At 42.5% G+C, this 21,751-nt stretch overlaps 2 protein-coding genes across 9 annotated transcripts in view; both read right to left on the bottom strand.

The window, feature by feature from the left end:
- Positions 1-2,954: 2,954 nt before the first annotated feature.
- On the bottom strand, positions 2,955-7,880 carry LOC114803315 (ornithine decarboxylase-like). Its single transcript, XM_029002812.1, has 9 exons — positions 7,683-7,880; positions 7,371-7,544; positions 6,076-6,248; positions 5,367-5,583; positions 4,801-4,884; positions 4,036-4,189; positions 3,791-3,891; positions 3,300-3,514; positions 2,955-3,219 (listed from the first exon to the last, which is right to left on the bottom strand). Exons 1-9 carry the CDS (start codon positions 7,764-7,766, stop codon positions 3,150-3,152), a joined length of 1,272 nt encoding a protein of 423 aa, XP_028858645.1. The 5' UTR covers positions 7,767-7,880; the 3' UTR covers positions 2,955-3,149.
- A 10,280-nt stretch (positions 7,881-18,160) lies between these two features.
- lrfn2b (leucine rich repeat and fibronectin type III domain containing 2b) overlaps positions 18,161-21,751 on the bottom strand; it is a 102,018-nt gene continuing 98,427 nt past the window's right edge. For all 8 annotated transcript variants that reach the window (XM_029002601.1, XM_029002604.1, XM_029002603.1 and 5 more), the window contains one exon: positions 18,161-20,186. In XM_029002601.1, coding sequence (XP_028858434.1) covers positions 19,205-20,186 — 982 coding nt within the window. In that variant the 3' untranslated portion in view covers positions 18,161-19,204. The remainder of the gene's footprint in view (positions 20,187-21,751) is intronic.

The following is a 21,751-nucleotide window of genomic DNA, read 5'->3' on the forward strand; positions in this document are numbered from 1 at the left end:
GAAGTTGTCACTGGCCTACAGGAAGTTGTCACTGGCCTACAGGAAGTTGTCACTGACCAATCAGAACCTGTTGTTTCTGATGTCACGCCCCCGGTGCCTCCCATTTGGTGAAGACAAAGAGGGTGGGCGGTCCTGACGGCTGATACTTCGCACGTTGACGTCGGACAAAAGACATGTAAAAACCGGGGTGTCGAATCTTCACCCACAACCGTCGACACAGGAATGTTACACTTCCCCCTGCAGACAACTGTTATGCAAGACAAAGAAGGCTCCCGCGATGTCCATTCTTACAGCGGCGTTTGAACCCGGGTCTTCTGGTTCACAGGCGAGTGTGTTACCCACTAGGCAACTACCACCTCCCAATTTTAGGATGCTGTTCATTGACTTTAGTTCAGCTTTTAACACCATGATCCCTCAGAGACTGTCACCTAAACTGAGTGGGCTGGGCCTAAACACCCCATTGGTGAACTGGCACCAACTCCTCCAAAACCATCATACTGAATACAAGCGCACCACAGGGCTGTGTGCTTAGCCCATTGCCCTTCTTGCTGCTGACTCAAATCAGGTCATTAGGTTTGCAAAAAAAAAAAAAAAGTGAATTGATTGTCACATGTGATACACAGCAGAACAACACATGATGCACGCAGTGAAATTTGCCATCTGAATTTAACCCATCAACCTAAGCAAGCAGTGGGAAGCCATGACAGGTGCCCGGGGAGCAGTGTGTGGGGACGGTGCTTTGCTCAGTGGCACCTTGGCGGATTCGGGATTCGAACCGGCACCTTCTGATTCCTTAACCGCTAGGCCATCGATGCAGATGACATGACTGTGGCTTCATCAAGACCAACTACATCTCAGCATTCCGGAGGTGCTTATCAACATCAACACTTTCTGACATTCTACACCAGCACCATTGAAATTCTTCTCTCCAGCTGCATCCAAACTGTAATGTTTCAGACGGTAACAGATACAGCGGAAAGTGAGAGGAGCTGAGAAGGTCACCGGTGTGCCCCTACCCGCACTGAAAGACATTTTCCAGACTGCTGCTACAACAGAGCCAGAAAAATAATTAAGGACGACTCTCACCCATTGCACAAGATTCAAGATCTTTATTCAGTGAAACACACCCTGAACAGCTCTGTTTTTAGCTGTGTTAAAGTTACAAAGTTATAGAATAAATAAAATAGAATACAGGGTGAATAAAGTAAAAACAAATGTAACGAATTAGCTCAAGAGGAAATATCTAGAATTAATTATAACTGGTTATAATTAATAATAGACATTTAGACTAGATTTGGGGATAAGCTGTAGCAGAATTAATGTTACAATTACTTGATCTGTCCGTTCACGGAGCAGATAAATTAATTATCTATCAATTCTGGGAACGATTATCCCCCCTTTGGCCAGGAAAGGTAGCTTTCCTGACTCTGCGTGCTAGCAGTAACTTAGCATGTAGCTTAAAAGGTCAACGTTCAGTGACTCAGCTGTGAGCAGCACACAGAAACAAACGATTGTGAATTTAAAGATTTTAATAAACACGGCTATAGCTAACATACAACAATTAGACAAACATATACATACAGGGTAAAGGAAAGTGATGAAAAGAGAATGGCAGTATTACACATCAATTAACCACAGCCTAATGAGAATCGTCAGAGAATTCTTATGTTCACCTTAAAAAGGGGTTTAGACGTGCATAGTTACTTGCATTGGTCCTTATTTCATGCAAAGAGTCCTGATGCTGTAGGGTCACGATCCTTGATCCGTAGGTCTGGCGTTGGAGGTTCTCCTTGAAGGTAAATATTGCCAAAGAGTAACAAAGTGTTGAAAGAAAAGGTGTCTCGGAAGGAAGAAGAGAAGTTCTGAGCATTCGTGCCTGTGTGACGCTCCTTTTTGAATGTTTTCTGGCACGCCCATCATGTGGCCTGAATAGCCAATCACAAGTGTGACATTTTGGCGGGAGAAGTTCCCCTTTGTCTGGGTTTACGACTGACCGGAATGTTTATGGCTGGTCCAGAGAGAGACTGTAGTTTGTTGCAGTTACAATTTCTACCTTATAGGAATTGTATGATGTATTTTGTGATCACATGGTATGCATCACTGTTCCAGTAGTAAAGAGAAGTTCCTTCTGACACCAAGAAAGGGACCTTTAGGAGGTAGGAAAGTAGAGATACACTTATACACTTAATTATAGGTAATTAAAGTTTACCTAATGTACAATAGAAAGTTGTAACTAGTATAATTCATACAAGGGAACGTACACACAACGCGTGCATATACGGGATCCACTTATAATCACATATTCCTAGCACAAGATACAGACAATATGTTTTAAGTGTGTGCGTGATTGTGTATTGCGACGGTGGGGCCAGGCAGGAGGTCTTTGGAATGCTTTGAAGCTTGGAGCCCCGATGAGCAGTTTGCAGACCCCGTCTGCTTCGCATCGTCTTGGTGACAGTGGGGGCAGACGGGACAATCAGGCTGAGGGTCCAGGTTGTAATTTGTATGTAAATGTCAAAGGTTAAAAGGTTCTTTGAAGATCAACCATCTATGATCCTACGCAGACGCTACATTTGTGACAGTGGGGGAAGACGGGACGATCAGAGTGAGGGTCCAGGGTTGTAATTGGTATGTAAATGTCAAAGGTTAAAAGGTTCTTTGAAGATCAACCATCTGTGGTCCTACGCAGACGCTACACAAAACACAGACCTTTATCCAGAGCGAATTACAATCAGTAGTTACAGGGACAGTCCCCCTGGAGACACTCAGGGTTAAGTGTCTTGCCCAGGGACACAATGATAGTAGGTGGGGTTTGAACCTGTGATTTTGTGGTCTTTTGGTGCGCTACCCTCAAGGCTACTACCAGCCTACCCACCCAGATACACATGTGCACATCAGAAGCAATTTATTCATGTTCATGGGCAAATAATGTTGTCAGCGCTCACCCTTATTCATAAAGATTGACATTTTTATGTGTTTATTTGTGTGACAGCACAGACAGAACAGATTTCTGTGGATATTATCGGACGTGTGGAAATGTTCCTTTAACACAAGATTTAAAAAAATTATTCTGAGGCTTGATCTCCACAGACTCCAGAGATCTGCTTCATTTATTGCTCCATCTGGACGTTGTAGGAGATAATAATAAATTAACATTCATGACTGCAAATGTGTAGTTTAGACATAGTTCTTTGCCCACAGATATCTTGCATCTTCTCCCTGATGATGAAAAAAAAAAATAGCATCATACTTTATGGAGATGCTGTTCACTCCATTGCCTGGACATGAATAGGACTCACCACGCATCCTGGGACATTACAAAGTAGGTGTCAGCTCTCCTGAAGCCATTGAAGTTGGAGCCCATGACGCAGGTGTAGGCGCCCATGTTGTCCACCAGCAGCCAATCACCCACCTCCATTTCTGGCAGGAAGAGATGCTTCACCAGCAGGTCAAAGCTGTCACAGGTGGGACCCCAGATGGCGGAAGGGTACGGGTGATGATCAGACCTAGACTTCTGTAGGGACAGGGAGATAGGGGTGGAATTACGCGATTTTTAAAAAACTTTTTTGGCAGAGCAAAAAATTACTAGAATGAGCGGCAACATTCAACAGAACCGTAGTTCTGTTTAAAACGAGAAGGCGATCGTTAAAATCTACAACGTTTAGGAATAGCCATTGACACGCCACCATAAATGCAAGCATCCACAGCTCTGATCAATTTATGTAATTTAAATTGACCTTATCTTCCGATGTACATTCGGTGACGGCAGTGGTGATTGTGGAGTCTGTACCTTGTGCAAGTATGGCTGGATGTTGGAATTCACTGGGTCATCCATGTTGAACGAGCCGTGAATCCCATCGTTGACATAATACATGATGCCTTTGTTCCCGTCTGCAAAAGACACAAACCCGACAATGGTTCTCTTTTGTTTCACAAAGCACAAAGGCCTGCTGAACAATGATCTAGGTCGGAATTTTACAACGAAACATAAGATATGAAGATATCAGTAGTCATCGCCGCTCCATGCTTTCTAACCATTGTGATTCTTCATAACCGCTTTCTTGCCAATGATGTTCAAGGCTAAGGTGTAGGATGAAGCCACATAGTATCGACCGGGCTCAGCGATGATCTTGACTTTGCCCTGTGCAGGGAAATATGTGTCCAGTGCCAGGTTTATCTCGGCTGCAAACTGTGAAGAAGAAGAAAAAAGGTTCTCAGAGCATTTGAAGTGAATTATTTCGATATGAGGACTGAGTTTAAAAGAACCAAAATTATTGAAATCTTAAGTTTTAATTTTCAGAACAACAGTTAGACCAACAACAACACATTAATGCTGACTGTCATCATCCCAGTAGTCCCAATAATCTGACTAGCTTTTATCTTAGTTTCTAAGTTAAAAATTCACTCACATAGAGACTAGTCATAGGAAAGAGAAAAAAGTGAGAAAAAAGCTAACTGTTTTTATTTGTGCCAATCATGTCTGTGCTTATGTGTATTTTAACAATTAAAAAAAAAAAAGAAAAAATGACGTCAATGTGGGGTCATTATCATGGTATGCAGGATGTGTTACGAAAGATCGAAATATTGTGCAATACAATAACAGGAAGATGGGACCGAGATATATCAATTCCGGACAAACCCTGGCATTTATCCAGGGATAACAGCTAATATTTGCTCTGCATGTTGTAACTCAACATACTCACTTATTTGTCGTATGCATGTACTTATTTGATGCATGTATATGTCTTAATGTGTTGTGTTTGAACAGCATTAATATTTGAACAGCAAAAATTTACTCACATCCTCAAACTTTACAGCTGTATTTTCGCTCCCTGGAAATCCTCCTCCGATATCCAGCAAAGTCATGTTGAAGCCCAGTTCCACCTGCAATAGGAAGCACACGCATTTTTACTGGCTGAGAGGAATTATATGATGTTCTATCTCACTCTCGCCTGGTCTTTTCAACAGGCCTGTCACTGTGGCATTTTAAGCCTGTTTTCCTAATTGCATTGAAATATGGGAAGTGTCTAAGGAAGCAGTGCTTAAAGTTAATAGCGGGACAGCTGAGACCTAGACAACAGTATAAAACCAAAAGCTAAAAACAACAATAACAACAACAAAAATTTAATGCAAGATGCTGTTTTAAGATGATATTTAATATAATATCGGAATATTTTTGTACATTATTTTTTAAAGCCATGACAAAACTACTTTTAATCACCACCTTTTTATAATGTATAATCAGATAGATCACAACATACAACCTGGCTGATGTTTTTCAGATGTCTTTAAATTTCTATTCATAATCACTACCAAAGTATTTCCCCATATTTCTTTCCGGCAGAGAAATACATCAGGATACTCACGCCCATGGTAAAAGCCTTGTGTGCATCAGAAATGGCCTGACTAAAGGCTTTGGGATCACTGCACCCGGATCCCACATGGAAGCTGATCCCGATCACCTCCAGGCAGAGCTCCTTGGCTCGCTCTAAGAGCCTGGGCCACTGCCAGAGCGGGGTCCCAAATTTGGAGCTGAGCCTCAATGCGGCTTTGGAGTCGTCAACACTTATACGCAAAACGAGTCTGCCACAAATAAAATAAATAAAGAAATACAGACATATATTTGTTTAGTGTTGAGAACACAATATCAGTGGCACGGCGTTTAGCAGCGTGGCCTCACACCTCTAAGATTGTGAGTTTGAATCCCGGATCTGACCATTTCTGTATGGAATCCCCTTGTGGGCAGGGGAAGAACCTCCAGGTTCTTCAGTTTCCTGTCGCTCCTCTGAGGCATGTACACTATGTGAATATGTGACTGAATTGACCGTAGGTGTCAGTGTGTGTGTGTGTGTGTGTATATGTTCTGTGGTAGGCAGGGACCCCACACTGGGTGAGTTTCCACCCTGCTGCCAGTGTCCTGGAAGGACTCTGGCAGCCTTGACCCTGAGTAACAGGACTAAGTGGTTATGGAAAGCGTGGGAGTGTTGAGAAGCACAGAGGAAGTACAGGTATAGTTATATATTGATTTTATCTAGTGTTTGTATACTTAAATCAGCAGCTGACCGTCCAACTCACTTGGCATTTTTATGATTATCAACGATCTTCACCAGCTCCTCCTCACAGTCGAAGGTCATCATCTGAACGCCGTTGTTGCAGGCGTACCTGATGTGGGATTCCTGCTTGCAAGGGTTTGCATAGATGATTCTGCTGGGATGTACATCGAGAGACAGTATTGACTGAATCTCTGCCTGCAAACAAACACACATCAATTAGATAAAGAAATGTCTTTCAATTTTTTCTTCTTCATGCTCTTATCATCCATCTCTGATTCTAGCTTTGTGTGTATATATGTATATATAGTAAAGAAATGAGCACAGGAAAGAAATAACCAAACTTCAGCTGAATTTGTTCTAGTCAGGACCATGTAAGTGCAGAGATGGACACATTTGCACGACTCGACATAAATGGGGATTTAATACAAAACCGTGAAAGTCATACAAGGACAGCACACGAGGACACAAGACATAAAAGACAATAACTGCAGAAGGACATAACCAGGACACATTTCTACAAACTGTAATGGCTGACAACAATCAGGACAATCAGAGGCAAGACAGGGCAACATGAAATACCGAACCAGAGTACCAGAAAATGTTAGGATCATGTCATCTAACGATATTTGGAGACATTGCAGATATTTATGCTGACATAACTAACATTAGCCACTGTAAATTTGATTGTGCGAAGATAGGGAAAATCATCCATATTTTGCCACTCTTTCCTTTTTTGTTGACCATGAATGTCAATATTGGGGTTTGCTATTCTTAAAAGTGCGGGTCCCCTTTTTAACCCCCTGCAACAAAATCCAAAAAGAAGGTAATGTACTTAGAGCACATGCAAAGTTTCAGCGCCTTTGGGAACTTCTCTGGAAACCGTACAGGTATTGTATGACCTTGTAACGGGGTATGGTGTCCACCTCATAACTGCTTAAGTTGCTTTTGGGAAACCAGGCCATTGTTGCTTGTATTTCAGACTTCCTTATCGACCAGACATTCATACTATCAAGTATGTTTGATGATTCAGGTGATATTTAACACCGTTTCCGCTGTCCAGCTCTGTTTCTTTCTCATATAGGTGACAATTTCATGGTAGAACAGGAATAAACGAATGGAGAATCATTTTTGCAGCATGCAAGACTGATGTTTTCATCAACAGGGCACAAGTGACACTGACGGGAAATGCTGTTAATCATAGATTATATGGACGTTAAAGGCCATCATACCACCTTCATAAAAACACCAAATGACAAGAATCTGCAGGAAGGCACAATGATTTCAGATTTTGCGCAGGTGAGCAGGACGTATTCTTACTGGACTTGCGCAGTCAAAACTTGTCCCAAGGTCCGCAAGCATGGACAAGATGGGCAGGCTGTTGTTGCACTTCATGGCATAGAAGGGTGTGACGTGGGGAAGATTGCGCTTCCAGCAGAGGTGCTTCTGCAGAATGTTTCCCAGATCGGCTGTGTGGAAGGCGTCCCGGTTGCCCTGTAGATGGAAGAATCGGGAATTTAGTGACAATCACAGGCTAGAACTGAGCTCCTTGGAACCCATCAGCCGGAATGGTAAAACTCTTCTGAAGTGATCTTCAGCGTGTCATGATGGGTGCAGGGCAGGTTCACTCACCACAGAAAGCTCTTTGATTTTGTTGTCCCTGAAATCTGTAGCCGTGAGCCCGTCTCTGCAGATGTGAAGGTTAAAGTTGGCCATCGCACCGGCGTTCAGTTTGTCTCAGACGCTTGTTGGTATCAAATGAGTGACAGACTGAGTGTAACAACGCTTCAGCGTCAAGAGCAGGAGTGACCTGACTTGTGTTTGGCTGGATTTAAATAGCTCACACACCCCAGCACACAAGTGTACAGTAGTGTAAGAAATTAACCTATTGAATAGAATTATCTATTGATATTCTGTGGATGGTTACTTGAATCCCAGGTACAGAGACCTGTTAACATTTAGAAAGATTTCATCCAATCCTGTGTTGATCTACACCTCTAAATCCAATTTAATTTTTGGTCAAACTTTTACTGCTTTAACTAGTACAAAAACATGAAGGCACATTTGCATACAAGAAATAGCCTGACTAGGTAATAAATAAACAGTTATGCTGTACAGTCCATCTGCAGGACATTACAGAACGTCCCAGTACCTTACAACTTGTCAAGAACCTTGTGATGTAATCTCTCTTCATTCAGTTAGCAGACTACAGTTCCTATAATATCTTCTGAAAGTGATTGTCACTGAGAAACTCTGCAGTACAGAACACACAACGAAATGTGTCCTCTACATTTAACCCATTACCTCAGTGAACAGTGGGCAGCCATGAAAGGTGCCCGGGAAGCACTGTGTGGGGACGGAATCGAACCAGGGCTGTGGCCACTAGACCATCATGGAGGTCCTCAAGCATGATGACATGGTTCACACCTCAGAAGACTGGGTGTGTGCTGTGCTTTTGTGTAAAGTTAGTGGTTACAATGAGTACTGTACACCGCAAAACTCTGTGTTTTTATATAATTCATAAAAATAAACGTTTGATTTCAATACAAATTAAACAAGATGGTTATCCTGTCTTCACAGAAATGTACTGTGACTTTGTCCTGATGTAGGATCAACTTCCCAGTGAATGAGTGGGTGGATGAGTGGGTCTATTTAAGTAAGTATACAAGTTTTATTGTCATGCCAGCCATTTACATGTAGCACACAGTATTTTAAATTCCGTCCTCCTGGACCGTAGGTGTTGTAGAATGACAACTGACATGTAGAATATAGAATGACAACTGATATTTCACTCAAGAGAGGTTGTGTTTCCGAGACACTAAATAGGACGGGAAGCCCTGTCTTTAATGACAATGTAAAATGCATACAAAATATTGCGTGTAAAATAATGGACCTTTTATAAGAGTAAAAAGGCCCGTCTCAACCATCAGAACTGATAGGCTGAAAACGTGTTCAACAGGTCGAGGTGTCAGAAATGTCCACACACAGCTTCTATTCACTAACCGCGATAAATCAAAAGGATTAGCACATCCGTGTTTACACTAGTGTTTGGCTTTATGCATGTCATATTTGAAAGAGATTAAATATTTATCTCAGATGTGATATGCTGTCTTTTGGGGTGTGTGGACATGTTTGCCCTCTATATTTATTTTTGCAACTGTCCAAACCAAAATGTATTGTGTGTATATGCAACACGAGAATGTTTCTCTTCAAAGCAGCCGTAAAGACATGTTTTCCTCTTCTGTCTAATCAGCATATGAATAATATAATAGATTTAGGTATTAAATGAGAAATGGGATCTTTTTGTTTGTCATCTTCTGTCGAATTCATAACTAAATCAATAATATTTCGCCAGGCTAATGAATTTACACCCTCTTTACACCATGGACCCACTTCTCAACAGGGTGGGATTCCTTCTTTCTGATGATTACATATGCTCCTCTGCTATCCAGAGCACTACAAATGGTCAGTTCTACAGTGAAGAGCTACCAATACACAGGTAAGGAGTTGAACAATCCCAATAGAAAATGTGAACTTCAGGAACATGTAGCCCCAAATTATTTCTTGATTTAGTTAGTATCGCAATAAGGATTGCTTCAGTTGGCTCATCTCCCCCATGGGTATTCAATCATCCTAATATAAATCAAAATCAAATAAAAAAATCGCATCACATGACACCAATACACAGGTACTTTGTATATGAGTGAAATTTCTGTGTGCAAAGCTTCTCACACAGTAGTGGTGTATAAAAAACCTATAATCGTAAATGTGTATAAATAATAAATTAGATGTGCATTGTAGAAGCAACACATATACAGTTAGTTAAATTAAAAAAGTGTACTGGGCAAATAAAGAAAATTGCGGATATGAGTTTGGGGATTATGAGTCAGTGTGGTGCTGGTTTGTGGTTAACAGCCTGATGGTCAGGAGGAAGAAACTGTCCCGAAGTCTGCTGGTACAAGCAGTACTGAAACGTTTGTGACTGGGGTGATTGGGTTTGCGACTGCGAAAGTTTCCCATGCTGCCTCACTCCCATGTTGCTCCTCTGTGTTACATGTTCTTATGTGTGATTCTTCTGTTCTATTTCCCTTTAGTACAGAGACCACTGAGTTTTATTCCTTGGTTGTGTTTTGGCAAAATTAGTTTTTTGGGGTAAATCACAAATGTCTGCTTTGTGGCTATACTGAGTTGTGGCGCAATTTTCACAAAATACACATGAAACTAATAAATGTCCAACAATTAAACTGTATAGTGGAATATTCAATACCATCTTGTCTCCTCACCATCATATTGTTGAATTTTGTGTGTACTCTTCATGCTCAGTTACCAAGATTCACCCTCCCTGTCCAGTCACGGCGCAGTGGTCTGGTATCCACACTGGTCTTGGTGCCAGAGTTGTATTTATGGTACCTTTATGTTTTGTTGAAGTTCAGTGTTTAGGGTTCTCCTGGACCAAATGCAACCTCTCACTCTACAAAGTCATACTCATAAATTTTACACGTTTATTCCCGATTCCTGACATGGTGGTTTTTACCTTGTTTATAGCGATCATTTTGCCTGGGTCGATTGCAGTTTTCCGGTTTGATATTTGGATTCAGTTGTCCTTGGAAATTAAAGCCATTTGTGCATTTGCCTCCTCCCCTGGTCTAATTTGTTCTGATCTTCACGGCTTAGAGCTAATTCACTACCCGGCTTTGCTGTTCCAGTACGAAGTGAAATGGGGAGAAAAACACGAAATAAATCCACACAAGAAATGGCTGATCTGCTGACAGCTTAATTCCCTGCTTTTACAGTCTCTTGTAACTCACTTGCCTAATCATCCTGGTGGGAAAAAAAGCTGTAATTATTGCAACCGCCAGGGGTCAGTGTTCACCAACATATTTCAGCACTGTGAGACAGTAGATATCTTCCTTTGGGTCAGCCACACACACTCCTCCTTTGTATGGCTAACACACACACACACACACACACACACACACAGACCTTCTCGTGCATACAGACATTTAACAAGGATATCCAGCCTCTCAGGCTTTTTAAAATGTCCAATATAATGACTTAAATCTATTTTATGTTCGATTCGAAAGAACATGTTTTCTGTATTCCCTTAATAGAACATTTTTGCTGACTGACCTTAATGGATATGTTGTGACCTATGGCTGTTAAACAACACATTAGTGCGGTCTCTGATGTGCTCTCATTGCCTTTATGATGTTATGTTACTGCTTGGAAACGGCCCCTGAGTGACCATGACACCTGACCTCAATGTTTAAAGATGCCCCAGCGGCACGGGACCGGGTCCGACAGGCATCGATTACCTGTCTTTGTTTATAAGACAGAGTGAGCAAATGCAGAAGTGAAAGAGTCCGACAAGAGAGCAGAAGAAAAGGTCTCATATCAGCTTTATATCACATGAGTCGGATGGAGATGAAGACAGCAGCAGGCCTGACAACAGAGCTCTTCGGCTAAGAACACTCAAAGCCACCCTGTACGCTGAGGAGCCGGTGCTAACAAGCTGAGTAAGGTTTCATGAATATGAATTGTCCCAAAGGACCTTTCCTCAGCATGTGACAAAAAACCCCCAAAAAACTAAGCAAACAAAATTAATAGACAGCATCACCATCCTGGAGCGTCACCATCCTGGAGCGAAATGTCGTTACATCTCCAGTTTATTTTTTGGGAGGGGAGTGTTAAGGGTTATTACTCATTACATTCCTCCTTCCCCTGGAGATGATTGGGTTATTCGCACAAAGTAATTCACCAGTCTCTAAACAGTTGCGCTGCATTCCTCATTAGCTGTTAACCACTTAGCCCTAGCGCATGGGCATCAGCCCAAGGAATTATGGGGGACAGAGGGACTCGGCAATGGTGGCCACACAGCCACATAGCTCATGTTTTTTTTTTGTTTTTGTCATTGCCATATGTGACCCCCGGCTCAAGCCAAGGACGGAAATTTCCCCGATGTTAATAAAACAAGGCCGGTGTATTTCCCTGCACTCCGGCAATCCAACATACTTTGTATGTGAAAATATGAAAAGGGCAAATAGAACACATACTTATGTAATTAACCATAATTAAAATGGAACATTTAAAGAGTGAGAAAACTAATTTTTTTTAACCCATTGCTTTCATGCATGCTTATGCAAAATGCCTGTTGTGCTTTTGCAACTGTTCTTATGCTGTGCGACTGCAGTGCATTACTGCGCTTACATCAAATGCAATTTTTACTTTACTTTACTTTACTTTACTTTATTTTGCAGACGCGTTTATCCAAAGCGACTTACAAGAGGGAGACACCAGCAATTCTCGTTCGATTTCTATAGAATTATGAGTTTACAAAACTAAGAGCCCTGATAAGGCCTAACTTGTCAGCAAAGAGCATGCTCGGAGATTGTTAAGTGCTAGACAAAGAAGAAAAAATTATAATATATATATATTTTTGTATTGTTTGTACAGTGTGTACACATGTGCGTGTGTAAGTGTTAGATTTGTCCGAAATACTTTTTGAATAAGCGGGTTTTCACCTGCTTCTTAAAGGTGGTGGTTGTCTCGGCTAGTCTAATGGAGGAGGGCAGGTAATGAATTTGGCCATTTTTTGGCAGATATTTAAGGCTGCAAAGATATGTTTTGTGATACTTCCACTTTTTATTGTCAACTTAAAAAGCAAGTGGCACATAGCTAATGACACCCATTTATCTAAAACATTGCTGAATCAGCATTCCAAGAAAAAAGTAAGTCATTAGGGTGAGCTGTGATTAAAAAAGATGAAAACTAGACTAAAAATGAGATTATCTGACCAAAAGATTAAAAGAAGACTGTGACTTATTAATTATCTTTTTTTTTTTTGGTTTTGTGTAAGAGACTAATTAATCTAAAATGTAAAAACCTAAACATTAAGAGCTATATGGGATCAAAAAAGGCCAACTAAAGCACAGTCAGCACAATGGCAGTATCAGATAAGGAAAAAACGAAAACGGCTCAAAAATCTCTCCTCCACGCCTTTGGAGAAGTTCAGTGAGTGTGCAGTAAGGAAGCAACTTAAAAGATGCATCCTTCTGAAACAAGAACTAGGCCCTGTGTAGAATTTGAAGGACCCTAGACATTGGAACAGCCCTCGAGGATGCGGCACACTTGAATTTTTAATAGCAAAAAAAAAAAAAAAAAAACTTCCTTGACATTGAGAAGCACCCTTTGGTCCAGGGCTGCTGGCGTGATAAAAATAAATGCCGGTAGTCATTGTGGCATCTCCAAACTCCCCTCTGGGCTCCTCTCTGAGGACTGGGATTATATTTGACAGATGACTTGCTGAGTAATAACCGTGTTTTCAGTATCCTTCGCACTGGAACAGCAGTTAAGCGATGTTTACAGGTCGGGCTCACATCCCCGAGCCTTCCATCGATTTTCCTTGTTGAAACACATTCCGGTTAAATGTATTTAATGAATTCAATATAGCTGCATTAGTAGCAGCAAACTGCAGTTAATCAGGCAACAGCAAAAAAAAAAAAAACTCAAATAGAAATGAGGTGGAAAAAATGTCCCTGCAACTCTTCACGTTTGCAGTACAGAATTATTTTTCATTTCTTGTTTAGTGAGAACCCCCTTCCCCAGCAAATGGAAGGGTGAGATGATATTCAATTATGAGAATTTAAAATGTCAAGACCTGACTTTGAGGGTCAAGTGTGCACAGCACAGGGACATGCTGACAAATGACCAGACCACTCCTGTTTTTGGATCAGTTTTGGACTGACAGGGAGGTAAAAGACGGACAGACGGACAACCTGCGTGAGGTCAGCGTTGCCGGTGAGTCTGCAGCCGTATTGATTGTACTCAGGCAGTCCATTTATAATTGAAATTCAGAGGTCACCCCAAGAAAAAAGGAACAGCACAAGAAAACAAGAAAAAAAAAGAACAGTTCATGAAGAAGCACTCTCAAGGCCAAACGGGCCAAAATAATCACCAAGGAAGTCTGTGTAGCAAACATATTGATTAAAGCCCAATCATTTCCCGGTCTGCTCTGACGTCTTGCGTTAGCCTGGGCTCTAATGAATTTGGTTCTGTAAGTGAGAGCTGTAAGTTTTTGATTTATTGGCTTGTTTACTCACCCACTCAAACGTGCGATTCCAGTAAACGTACAGGATCCGGTGGACCATAATGAATCCTTTGGCCTGGCAAGAAGTGGGTCTGTATTTTCATTTCAGGGCATATTTCCAACAATTATTTTTCACTTTGGAGCTGTTAACTGGATAACCAGAAGTAGCACATTTTAAGGAGCAGCGTAATCTGCATTATGTAGTAAACCTGTTTTTTATTTTTTATAATTTCTAATATATAATGATGCAGTTTTAGCAATTCCCTGTCAATTCCCTGTCTGGGAGAAATTGTACTTTGTACCAATGTTTATGACAGTATGACAGTATTTATTCCATCCACAGATCCTAAATCCTAGACAGTCTCAATGGATCCCACTGCGTTCCACTGGTTTCTGGCAGTTCTGAGCTGATGCCACGGCCTTTTTTGTAAGTGTGTAAGACATGACGCTGGCAAAGAGAAGTAACACCAAAAAAGAAAAGGTTTTAACTTACACACATGTGTGTGTGTGTGTGTGTGTGTGTGTGTATATATATATATATATACACACACACACACACACACATATGTGTGTGTGTGTATGTATGTGTGTGTGTGTGTGTGTGTGTGTGTGTGTGTGTGTGTGTGTGTGTGTGTGTGTGTGTGTGTATATATATATATATATATATATATATATATATATATATATATATAAAAATATAAATAAAATACACACATGTATTTATGTATAAATATATACTTGGAGCCAGAACCACTTCACATGAAATAGCTCATATAACTCATGTCAGAGGGGCATCAGAAAACTGAGATCCCCTGAGGTTCAGTGTTCAGATTCCTTTGTGGTCTACCAAGACACTGGCAGCCTACTAAACAATCTGAATCTGCCCTTCATATCCACTCCTGAAACCAAACTTGACTCACCATCAATTTGTCTCCTTGCTTTTCTTACTTATTTTCTTACTTATTTAGCAGAATGGATGCCGCTGCTTTCCAGAAACCGCAGTGTTCCAGCTTCACAGGCAGCTGTGAATGTTTCTGATATTTCACTGGTACGGGCCACCATGTTCCTTGCAGTACAAATGAAGCCAAATTTGCAAAAAAAATAAAAAAATTGAAAATGGTCAGATGACAGAAGCAGGCATTATGGCCTGATTATCATTTGATTATACAGGCCAGCGCTGTTTCGCTAAATGCCATATAGTATAATCTGTTTACGCACGTGTCTGCTGTTTGTATTTGGTCTTTATATTGGCCCTCCTGCGTACTTGTGTTTAGCATTAATCCACTTTCAAGTATGAGTTGAGTGTTCTAAAATCAGAACACTTTTGTGCAGATGGAACATTTTGCTTTGCCAGAAATGACACATGACTGTGATATAATGCTGCTACTTACAGGCATTTAAACCTGCCATCTATGCCTTGGTTTGGAGTCAGCCCTGTGAAGAGAGAGAGAGAAGGTGAGTAGACAGCTTGGGTTCTGAATCTATCTACTCACTACTCTACTCTTGGCCTTCCCAATAAAACAAACCCCACTTTGTGAACCTCGAAATGTCATTCTTACGTGGCAAACAACTGAACTGTGACGTTGGTGCATGACACATTGGCAGTGACCGGTGTGAAAGTAAAAGTGGTCGAGTTTGTCATTGTGATACACAGCAACCGTGTCCTCTACATTTCACCCACCACCTTGGCGTCTCAGGATTACGAGTCCACTTCCTTAACCGCTGGGCCACCGCTGCCCCAGAGTGTCGATGAGTGTTGGCTTCAGCGTTTTCTGAGAGCCTGGAAATCCAAAGGCTCTTTGAAGAAAGTAAAAAAAACTTCTTAAGATGCTCGGCGTCATCAGACTGCACCGTCCGTGCTTTTCTCTCTTCCTCAATGCTCTTCTGTATCCCCTCCTCCTCCGGCACTCAGGCTGCAGACACATGCGAGTCTGTCTTCCCGCCTCAGAGGGACGCTTTATCAGAGACCAACCTGTAACCTTTCATTCGAGATGGAACGGATTAGACGGCGAGGGGCGACTGCACAACCTTCTCTTGGCCGCTGCTCATTATGGGATGTGACTCCCTACTGCGGGCTTGTGAAGCATAACCACAGCTCCGGTTTTTACCCCGAATCGCATCTTGATGGGCTTAAAAAGTATTGAGGAAGTTTGCAAAAGCCGGGTCCTGTTTTGATTGACATTGAGACGAGACGCGTTACCTTTTACCGACCCCTTCTTGTTAATAGTCAGGAGACAGACCTTGTTAAAGCCGAGTTATGGCCGTGAAAATAAGAGCCATGTTAGGCTATTTAAATCCCACCGATCTACTCACCGATCTGCGCGGGTTTTAGCATTGGTGGGACGGGCGGTTTTAAAGTCAGTGGTGGCTCGTCTCAATGTCAACACATTTTAAAGGAAGTGGAGTTTTGTCGCGTCTGCCACTCACGAAATGGTCACAAACTTTTTACACTTTGCACCGGGGGGAAGTCTGTATTTTATACCGTTAATATAACACAACAGTAGATGATTGTTGGCGGAACATGTTCTCTGAAATGTACTCTTTCAGTACAAATCCATGTTACTCTTAACAGGAGCTCACACATGAGCTGAATACCAACAAAACGGGCACACGAGGATGACTGAAGGTGGGGGTTCTTTTTATTGCCCATCACTGGGCAAAAAGTGGGCAAATGCGGGGTATGGGGCTAGCTGGTAAATAATAATTCTAATATCTCATAACTGCATTTCACTTGTTAGGAAACTGGTTAAAGGATCAACACAAATATCGGTTTTTCCATGCAAAATTACTGACAATTTGCAGTCATTTTTTCAGCTTTTAGAGGATATTTTGATGATGGCATAAAATGCAGTAGACATTCACATTTCTTTCTTTCTGGACTCTAAGAACATTAATTATTTTATCCATTCTGTTCAGAGTAAACAACTATGATTTGTGACCAGAAGAAAGTACTCTTTATTCCTGACTTATTTCATTGAATTCCTTTTGTCCTGGCTTTCATTTTCCTTTCAGTTCACGCAGTTCATTTGGCCCTAGGTACAACATCATACACGCCTTTGATCGGTTAAGAATTAAATAATAAGAATGAAATACTCTGACACACTTTGTTTCATTCAGGACATCTTGATATTTATCTCTTTTTTTGTAGCAAAAACAACAACAGAAAAAAAAAGTCTGAAGAGAGAAACATGTTACTACAAGTCCATGTGAGGTAAGTACAGAGACGCTGTAACAACACAGTGACACGCCCATCCCACAATCCCACACCTCAGAATGAACACAGCTGTACAGGTCTGTCGCACACGTGGCCGCTTAGGTATTGTACAAAGAGAAAGAACCGGCGAGCACAGTCAGAGTGGCAGAGTATCCAGACGAGGAGATTTTTCCAGATGAAGGGGAGCACGGTCACGGTCAGGCCGTTCACCCGGAGATCACTGGGGGTCTTTAAATTCCATCTTCAAACGCAACGCGACGGGCAGCCAAGTTCAAAGGGAAATTTCATCTGGTGGATTCCGTGGAAACATGATTCAGATGCTATCATGAACTGGAAAGGAAAAGAATTCTGCCTCAATTTTGTCATGAATGCAATTCGCAGTTTTTTTCCGGGCATCCTAACAACCATGCATTTGCTCAGCAACAGGGTATTTTTCAAGATGAATGGTTGATGTGTATTTAGCAAAGAAAAAAAAAAAAAAGACACAACATTGTCAGACCTGCCATCTGCAACATTAGAAACCATTTGCATGATTTTGTCCCCCTATTAATATCTGCATATTCCATTTTGATGCAGTGCATGGTCTATCTGTGTAGGTTACATGGCAGTGAAATCAACGACTTTGTAGAGTCACAACGGTTAGTATGCCTAGACTTCTCACCCGGGTTGTTAATCTGGGACGGGGCTGTGCCAAGATCTCTGATTGTCTGTCTGCTTCCCCAGTCATTCCTCTAACTGATAATGCAGATGAAACTGATGGAGCCTGAATGATCTTTATCTGCCTTTCAATATACATAAATGCGAAGGAGCTCCCTGTGTTGTAATTAACCCACAAATTGATTTTTTTTTTTTTAGAAATTCCACCCATAACCCTATATATTCGGCTCCACTGATTAAATACATAGTATTACATACATCTTGTTACATCTCAGCGCATCACAGTACAAAAATCCTCTGTGAATCACATTTATAGAATGATTTATGTTGCAATAGCTTCCTAAAAGTTGCAACGGCATTTTGGGTGAAAATTTCTCTTTCCCAAATGAACAACAATAGACTAAAAATAGAAAAAAAAAATGTAAATAAATATTAATAACCATAGAAAACAGTGTACATGTGTAAAACTGAGGCCTGTACAGGTGGATGCCGGGAGCTGGGCAGAGAGCATGATCTCTCTGATCTTCTCGCTGTCAACGCACCTTCACTGGGGGGGTGAGCAGTCCGTAGCTCATGTGTGTTTGACCAGCAAAATGAAATAAAAACTATAAAAATTCATTACATGGTTGAAAAAAGGGGTTTAGCTCCAGCGGTTCTCTGCAGTTCTCACTGTCCGTTTTTCATGTCGTTGGCATGGTGATCGACTCATCAAGTTTCAGCCCACATTGTTGGACAGTAACATCCCGGAGGTTTTATTCTGAGATGTGTTTCCTTATTTATCTTGTCACTGCCTTCTTTCCACACTCACAAGCATACAAATGCAGACATAGCCTTCCGTCAAAATCCTATTTCCTATTTATCCAGACATTCACACACCCACAGACAAATCTAGAGCTCACACACACACATACACACACACACACACACGCACACCAGAATCTCCAGCTGATAACTGAGTCGCCACCTTGGTAACAGTCCAGAGCGTAGCAAGGCGTATGATGATTGCAATTTTGTCACAACACTGAAAGAAAAAAATCAAAGAGAGAAGAAATTCACAGAATTAACACAGTTGAGCTTCATGCAGGACAGAGAGAAGGAAACTCTCCCTCATTTCTGCTCTGCCCAGTCTCCATTGGGTCTTTGTTTTTTTTCTCATAAATATATAATTTAAGGATGTTTCTAAAGCTCCTCCTGGTCCTACACAGTACTCTCCATGACCCACTCGGACGCACTGTCAATGGTGCCCTTGCTCCCCCCCGTGTCCTGCTCCTCGTCGCACTGGAGCAGCATGCCGTTGACCGACAGGCTCCTCTTAGTCCAGATGCTGCTGATGCGGCGGGGGTAGCTGCACAGCTGCGTTCCCGTGGAGGCCGCGAAGTCGCCCATGTCGAAGGAGTGGCTCCTCTTGGGCTTGGAGTCCAGCGGCAGCATCAGCAGCCGGCTCAGCTTGGAGTCCAGAGTCCTGCCCAGCAGGGGCTGCTTGTCGGTGGCGGGGGCCACGCCCGAAGAGGACGAGGAAGCCCCCCCACCGCCGCTGCCGCTGCCCGTCCCGCCGGGGTCCCTTCCCTGGCCCCGGAGCTCCAGGGAATTAAAAGCCCCCAGCAGGTTGTCCAGGTTGGCCCTGGGCTTGGGGTTGGCAGACCTCCAGATGTTGGCAAGTGTGGTGTTGGGGCTGTAGGACTCCGCGTTGACCGAATCTGAGGAGGAAGACGAGGATGAGGAGGAAAGGCTGCTCTGCAGGGAGCCGCACTTGAACTCCACCACCTCGTCCCGCATGGTGACCTTGGCCTTGGGTTTGGGGGGTGGCAGGGGCATACCGTTCTGCCCCAGCCGGCCCCCATTAGTCTGAGAGTAGGTGTCGCTCACGCTGGTCAGCTTGGCGACGGCCGGTTCGGCGTCACCGGCCTTATAGCGCACCATGAGGATGACGATGAAGACCAGGAGCGTGGCCACGATCACCCCTCCCACCACCAGGATCATGGTGCCACCCAGCAGCTGGCTGTGCAAAGACTGGCACTGAGGGTAGTCATCGCGGGTGAAGAACTGAACGCAGCCCACCACATTTGTGGCTGTGAGGGTGGTGGCCGTGTCGTCCCAGGCCGCTAGCACACACAGGTCGTACTTCGTCCCCGAAACCAGGTTGGTCACGTGAAAGGCCTTGCTGGAGGCGGGAATCATCCTGTGGAGGAGAGAAATGTTATATACTGTGAGGGAGCTCTAAATGGGAAACATCTGAAAACAATGCTATTGTAAGGCTGCACAAAAGACACGAGGACTAGCCCGCCCTGCATTGCCCCGCCGCACGAGTGCCGCTTGTGATTGTCATTTCCGCAGAGAGCGGATGAGGGGATCCTCCCTTTCTTTGCTCTTTTCTGGCCAGCGCTTTAACTGACAGCCAGCAGTAATTGGCTTTATCTCTTTAAGCCATCTGTCCTGGTGCATGGAGCAGACAGGCGATCTGATAGCTCGTCCATGGAAAGGGACAGTAATAAATAAATAATTCCAAAGGAGAATAGGTAAGAATGCTGAGTGAGAATTGAGGGTGAACCTTAAGAGGAGCCTTTCTATTGCAGTTAACCTGCAAAGGCTAATAAAGGGAAACAACTGGTGTGGAGAACAATTTGGTGTGGATCTAGAAACAGAAACCATGTCAGAACCATAACCTCCAGAACCTGTGACCAGGACATTTGAAGCTCTTCCTGGGGCTCATGACAGAATACATTGCTACAAAATGAGTGTTTGTGTTAGGCGCAAAGCAAAGTGGCATGAACAAAGTTATTTTCAAATCATCTTGTAGCTTGCATTAATGTGGTAAGTGGGAGGTGACCTCACGCATATAAATTAGGTCGATGACAGACGCTATTCAGTGTTTTCATGCACATAAGACTTTGTGCATTCTCCGCCTCTGCACTTTATATTTTCCACCCAAAATCTTGTTGAAAGATAGCAATACACATTGTGAATACGTTGTTTAAGAATAACTTCATACTTGAATTTGACGCTATTCTGTGCCTGCACAACATTTTAAATTGCTTTCATGTTATTTCCTATTCATTTTTAGACAAAGTAAAGATAAACAAGGGCTTGACACTTCTGCTGATTGCTGATGTCCAGCACAATTTTGCTTTACCATCAGACAGCGCAGTGTTTAAACTCCAGTCCTGCAATTGTTTTCGGTTTTTGTCGAGCATATAACCCATATCTAGAGCTAGTTAAATACTGAACAAATCATTCTGGCATTATGCCGAATTATTCTCCAGCAGAGGCTGGTATCTGATACATTTACATTTACGGCATTGATCAGGCGCCCTTATCCAGAGCGACTTACAATCAGCAGTTACAGGGACAGTCCCCCTGGAGACACTCAGGGTTAAGTGTCTTGCATTATATAGCTGTCTGTCTGATAGACAGCTATATAATGGCCCAGATGTACATAATAAACCAGCCTTAAACAGACACTCTGTATTCTATCCATTAAAGGGCCACATCGAACGTAGCGCCACCGCAGCCCATGTGATTAAAAATGCGCGGATCACTGAATCTGTTGACGTCTGTTGACTTCTCTCTCTCTCTGACTCACTTAAACATGATTAGCAAAGCACATTGCACATCCCCGCAATGCGCGATTCCTTACAGCCCTGCAAGAAAAAAACAAAAAATGAAACGATGCATGTGGACACAAGAGCAATTTTATTTCCCTTTCAAATATCAGCTTTTTCGGCTCCTGCGGCGATATAATCTATT

This window comes from Denticeps clupeoides, chromosome 14 (assembly GCF_900700375.1).
Source record: "Denticeps clupeoides chromosome 14, fDenClu1.1, whole genome shotgun sequence".
Taxonomy (NCBI): Eukaryota; Metazoa; Chordata; class Actinopteri; order Clupeiformes; family Denticipitidae; genus Denticeps; species Denticeps clupeoides.